General features: G+C 34.3%; 1 protein-coding gene across 1 annotated transcript in view; it reads right to left on the bottom strand.

Annotated features, from left to right (window-relative positions):
* The window catches only part of LOC123766512 (zwei Ig domain protein zig-8), a 38,314-nt gene extending 31,593 nt beyond the window's left edge, over positions 1-6,721 (bottom strand). The window contains exon 1 of the mRNA XM_045755727.2: positions 6,091-6,721. Coding sequence (XP_045611683.1) covers positions 6,091-6,169 — 79 coding nt within the window. The 5' untranslated portion in view covers positions 6,170-6,721. The remainder of the gene's footprint in view (positions 1-6,090) is intronic.
* Positions 6,722-6,962: the final 241 nt, after the last annotated feature.

The raw sequence follows: 6,962 nt of genomic DNA, 5'->3' as shown, positions 1-6,962 counted from the left end.
ATATATATATATATATATATATATATATATATATATATATATATATATATATATATATATATAAATATATATATATAAATATATATATATATATATATATATATATATATAAATATATATATATATATATATATATATATATATATATATATATATATATATAAATATATATATATATATATATATATATATATATATATATATATATATATATATATATATATGTGTGTGTGTGTGTGTGTGTATATCACGAAAATAAACACGTGATTAAGAATGTGACAATGTCAGACCACGGAGGAAAATGAAACAGGAATTTCCTTAAGTACTTTCGTATATTAAATACATCTTCAGAAGGAATCAAAAGGAATGATATATTCATTGCAAAGCTGTAATCTAATTAGTGTGTTTTTTCTAAATACCATTCTTTCCCCTGGCCCCCTAAACCGCTCTGATTTAAGATATTAAAAAACAAAACTGATGGATCGGTGGAAATTTTTCCAAATCATCATTTCGTAATTACATTGAGCAAATCGCGGATTAAAATATTATGTAATGAATATTAATCACATATATTATGCCCCCATATTAATCATAATTAGGCTTGCATATCTGGTCATATTAGTCAAAAAGGTTTCATTGTAAATCTTATAAAAACAATTTCTCTACCTACAATTTTATGGACGATATTGTTCCCTGTTGTAAATTGGAGCATATTGGCGTTTTGTACGCTTTAATTACATTTTTTTTACAATTAACCAGATAAAACTAACCGAATATAATTGAAGTTAAAATTAGCCACCATTTTAGGCTAATAATGGTGATACTACTAATAATAATAATAGTAATAATAAATATAAATTCATATAAAAATTATGCCAACTAAATTTTGAGTTTTCCAGTAGACATATTAATATTTCTCTATAACCTCAGTGAAAATACCAGGACTCCTGTTTGAAGCACTTAAAAAGTATTCACTGTAGTATGAGACATATATTTCTAACAATGTCTATATCGATATATATATTATAATAATAAAAATTTTATTTATGTGAAATAAACTCAAAATATGATAAAGTTCAGTAGGTACACAATGTATATTAAAGACACTAATACACTTCCTACAAATTACTGAAATTTTTAGTGACATGTTCTTTATATATATTTACAGTCAATAGCTACGTGAGTGATATATGTGACATAAATATGTAAGAAACGTGAACAAATGATCCATTGATGTAAGAACAGCATTTAATCAATTCCTGAATTATTGACAATCAATCATCATTTTGGTGACTGCAATTTCTGCTACCCTTAAAATTGAGCAATATTTCTACCGCTCAGGTGAAGCCTCAAGCTCAATATGCTTCGCTGAGTAGTTTGAAATTTTCTTTAATCCGACAGTGACGGAGAACTCGTCACGTCAATGAGATCACTGAACGATGCAACGCCGAGTGATAATGAATCAGATAATGAAATGACAATCAGGAATCTTCAAAGAAAAGTCTAAGACAATTATTCACTTGCAGTACAGCAGGATCTTTTTTTCTCAAAATCCAGACATAGTGAAGAGTCTTGAGAAGTATGTTATGGGATAAGTGCTCTCGTGGAACACATTCACCAGTAGGAAAATATGTTGCTTGATATTTTAAAACTCAAACACGGTATCTCACACACACACACACACACACACACACACACACACACACACACACACACACACAGGTCTTCGCGACCGAACGAAGAGTGCTCTGGAGTCGTAGTCAAACGAACCCGGATTCGGTTCCCAGTCGAGGCAGAAACAAATGGACAGTGTTGTTTCACTTAATGCCTCTGTTCGCCAAGCATTAAGTATGTATCTGGCCCTTAGACAGCTACTACGGGCTGCTGCTTGGAGATATATGTCTGAGAGAAATACAGGATGTAGAAATGCTTAGAGAAAATTAGGTCTTGAGTAAATACATAAGACAACCATTGATTTGAAAGGCCAGGTCCAAGAGCTAATAGCTGGATCCTGCAAAGTACAATTATAAAATAAATAATAATACAAACCAACACTGAAGCTTCATTCAGTATTTTAACTTGCAATGCGTTGCAAACAACTTCCTCCGTGTTTGCTCTTGCCAAGAGAGCTTAAAAAAAAACACGCACACACACACTGTGTAATTTTCCGCACGGTGTATCAGATGCGGGTTTCGCATGCTTTAATTCCAAGATGCGGGCCACGGGGCCAGGAAGATGACACTTAATACATATACAGTCAAGTCTGAAGCCCGCACGGCTGGAGTAAACATAGTGTGCAAACGACCGGTTGACCAATATAGTCGCTGTTGCTGGATATACTTGCTGGATGGGGGTTCTGGGAGCTGTTCTACTACCCAAGCCCCGGCCCGGGGCCAGGCTTGACGTGTGAGAGCTTGGTTCAACAGGCCGTTGGTTGTTGTGACAACTGATGCTGCACCCTGAATGATTGGTAAAACAGCAGGATTTGCAAATGTGGACGTCTATTGGTAGGCTTTTAATAGTATTGTACACAAGACGGAATTGTGTACAAAAGCTGCCCCCTAAGGAACTTTAAGAAGTGATGAAAATTTTAACCAAGACAGTTAATTATATTTCTGAGCGGCTTTGAAAAAAAAAACATTTTCAGAATTTGCTGAGCGAGGTGAATTTAGTGTATACAGAACTACTTGTGTACAACAGTGAACGATGGACTTGTTGACGTTCTGTCTTTGAATGATATGTCGAGTAGTTGGATGAAATTCAGCTGTTTTGACGAATGTGTGAATTTAAAGAATAAAGTTTTCTTAAAGTTTTCGTCGCCCACTTAAACGACTTCAACACTAAATTACGAGATCTAGCAAAATAGTATGTTGTTTGATAACAAAATATCCTTCTAAATCAAACTGTTAATATTTTGACGATGTCGACAATATAACACTTTAAAATACTTTAAAAATGAAAAAAAAACATGACAGCTCTTGAAATTTGCGAGAAAAAAGACATTCAGAGGTTTGTAATTAAATTTTTTAGGATAATTGATTCAAATGCTAATAACTTTTTTATAAATATTCACAAAATTTAGGTCATTTGAAGACACAACAAAAGTCATAGAAGTGTGCAGTGTAACATTGGGAAAACTGAATTTAGTAATGGTGCATGGGATTGATTTGGATAATTTTGAGATGCAATTGCAGCAGCTCAATTTAGAGGAAAAATTTGTCGACTTATAACCTGAACAACAAAGTATGGAAAGAGATGGGTTAATGACTGGATTTACGCTCAGAATTGACAGAAAAATGAGGTTTAAAAAACCCTGGAATTCCGTGCATGAAACCTTCGAGTATCTGAAAAATCTTGCAGGGGCAATATTAACAGTATTTACAGCCACGTATTCACGCGAGTCATAGTTTTCAGCGATTAACTTTGTCAAGTCGAAATACACGAGTAAACTTACTGATGAAACTACTGTTGCACAGCTCTCAAAAAGATCAAACACAAGATCGGATATAAAAAGATTTGATATAAAAAGATCTGATAGCGAAGCATATCACCAAGAGTACAAATGAACTTAATTCTTTGATTTATTTGTTTGTAATAATATGAACCCAAGTCTATAATTGACCGTTTACATCTCCTGTTGTTTAATTAAAAGGTAAAAAGAGTATAAAAAATTTAATTGGCTTGTTAAATGAATTATTAATAATTTCATTAACAGACGTTCTTAATTTTTTTATTTATTTCAATCTACCTTTCCTTAAAGCAATTAAAATAAACATACACGTAAATATGCAACAGGACTTCCTTTTCCTTAACAAAGTTCATTATAGTTGCTACTAATTCATTAATTTTACTTCATGGAAATTGCTAGTTATTAATAATTCATAGAGCTGTACCATTAAAAACAATGCAATAGAGATATTGGTCGCCTAAAGAAACATATTAAAAAATACTATTAAATGTTATTAAAAAACTAACATTTTGTTTTCTTCCGATATACAAAGAGTAAAATACATATATAATAGTAATTTATAATCTGCAGCTCAAAATTTCTATGGACATGCGAGATCATGTTTAGAAAATTACCGCCAATTAAGGCCCGCGCTCCCAACAACGCTCCCAGCCCCTGGAGTCAGAAATAAAAATTTCGTGGAGACATAATGAGTGTGAAAGTGAGACTAGAGCAATGAAGAGAGCATTCCGAGATGGTTTAAGAATGGAGACAACTCTAGAGGTCCTATTGGCCCATACGAGGCAGCTGTGGCCATGTTCAGCATAATGACTATGGCAATTTAAAAGGATGACTTAGGGCCAGGATGCATGACGCATTTACGTAAGCACATACGAAACCTGTATATCTTTCCTCAATCATAGCGGCTTAATTTTCATTTATTTATAAAATATATTCTAAACTACGAGGTTAAACCCCTACCAACAATACCTTTGGAGTCGAGAACGACCTCGGAGCACTATTTGGTAACTATTAAATGAAGAAACAGTACACAGTCATGATCGAGGAAAGATACAAAGGTTTCGTACATGGACTGGTAAATGCTTCATAAATCCAGGGTGCGTTGGGTGACTTCTGGAGTGTAGTAGTGTTTCTTTATTCATCATGCAGCAAAATGCACCTCTGTGATGCACTGTGAATAATTTAATGGCTGGACGTGTGATATTTTTAATATGCTTTGGAACAATATTTAATATTTATAACCTTATAGAATATTATTTATACCCTGGATGATACCCCTCACCCGAGAGTTGGAAAGGCAGTAATGATAAAATTATATATATATATATATATATATATATATATATATATATATATATATATATATATATATATATATATATATATATATATTGGTGTATACTGGCAGCAGGTTTCTTTCAAACATGTTTCATTGTCTAAACACAATCTATCTAAACACAAAGATTAATCCAGTGTGATTGGCCTGTTATGTTGGACATTGTCTTCTGTGTTGGCAGTAAGGACAAGACAAGAACATATCGATGCCAACACAGAAGACAATGTGCAACATAACAGGCCAATCACACTGGATTAATCTTTGTGTTTAGATAGGAGATGCCTCGTATGGGCCAATAAGCCTTCTGCAGCCTCTATGTTTCACCTCACATTTATCCCTTATGTATCCCCCCATGTTTTTCACCTTCATTGTATTATCACCTGACCTAATGCGGGTATAAAATCAACTAGTATTGTAAGATCTGTTCACTTGAGAATGAACCATGGAGGTTCGAAACGTCGTGCAAATTATACAAATAAGTGTAATACACTCTATAGTAAATCACTTCTTTTCTTCACCTTAAAAGTACGAAAATGAGTTTTGGAGAACTCCTATTTCAATTAAGCCCTGATGCTAAGAAAATAGTTAGAGGGATAGAAGCCCTAAACCAGAAAATAATAAATACAGAATATGCGGTCATATTCAATGAAACATATATATATATATATATATATATATATATATATATATATATATATATATATATATATATATATATATATATATATATATATATATCATATCATATCATATCATATCACCACCAATTTTACCCTTTGATTATTCTAAGTAGCAAATATAATCAAACGAGTAATTCAGTGCAACTTAGTTATCTGACATCTGCACTAAGGGAAGCAATAAAAAATAATAATAATAATAATAATATTATTATTAATAATAATAATAATAATAATAATAAATTCGGCACTTTGTTAAACAGCAAATTAAGACCTGAAGGAATATAGCTTAGTGATGAAAAATCTCACAGTTTGGGCAACAAATCTCTGGGTCGGGGTTCACCAAGCAAATATACGACCACATGCGAAACCTGTGCATGTTTCCACAATTATTGAGGGTTTCCTTTCATTTATTAAACACTTTATGAGTTTCGAAGCATCACGAAGCTGCTTATAACAATCTGAACGTTACAGTGTGACGTTCCAGATCTCGGAAATTGTTTAATAAACTGCAATGATTGTAGAAAGATGAACAGGTTTCGTAAATGGTTGGGTAATGTTTGAAGAACCGTGGCCCTGAAACACACAATGTGATCCGGACGACGTACTTATCGTAGGCTGAGTGTGAGGACAAGACAACGCCAGCAGGAATAGTGCCAGTAGCGTCCCGACTGGTGGCCCTCTCATGGTGGCTCCCTAGGTACCTCACGCCTCACGTCTGGCACCTCACGCCCTCACAAGACACCTCATGCCCTCACGAGGCACTTGAGTGGCAGTACACATGTCTACCCTGAGAGTCAACTCACCGCTCACGTGCGACCTTCACTTTCACACACACTCTCTCTCCACAAGACAACATTTTCTCCTGGAGTGTTTCTGTAAGAATCCTAAGTCATGTGTGGTACTTGTCATGTTTAACCTACGCTTTATTATACGTTATTTAAGATTTAAAAGTGCTTGTATTTTCAGTTTTAGGTGTGTTTTCTTCCCCTTTTATATAATTTATTTCCCAATTTTGGGATATTAATATCACGCGCTAACTTTTTAAAAGTTTTAGGAGTTGAAAAGTAATATTGAAATATTCGTTTCAGTGACCGACACGTTATCTGATCAGCGGCATACACCTGCCGGGATATCGCGTGAGTGAACACTGCGTCATTAACTAGAAGTATCTGTTGGTAGCTTTAAGGAGCGAGACTGAAGCAGATATCAGAGCGTGAGAAGCCACACCACCTCTCGTTCCCACAGTCGTATCAACACTGCCGGAACACCAAGTTCCCGGACTTCTAGCGACCAGGAGGAGCTGCCGGATGTCGCCACATCTCCCAACATGCGATAAACCGCTGGAGAACCTATATTTTTTTATTTTTTGAAGTGGGAGGAGGGGGGGGAATGTTTCTCTTCCGTGAACATTGCCTTCTGTGTTATGCGCGTTCATAAAAGCACGAAATTAGACTTCTTTCGTGAATATATTAATTTT

Source organism: Procambarus clarkii, chromosome 62 (genome assembly GCF_040958095.1).
Source record: "Procambarus clarkii isolate CNS0578487 chromosome 62, FALCON_Pclarkii_2.0, whole genome shotgun sequence".
Taxonomy (NCBI): domain Eukaryota; kingdom Metazoa; phylum Arthropoda; class Malacostraca; order Decapoda; family Cambaridae; genus Procambarus; species Procambarus clarkii.
Note: the sequence above shows the minus strand (reverse complement) of the source record. Positions and strands in the feature narration are given on the sequence as shown.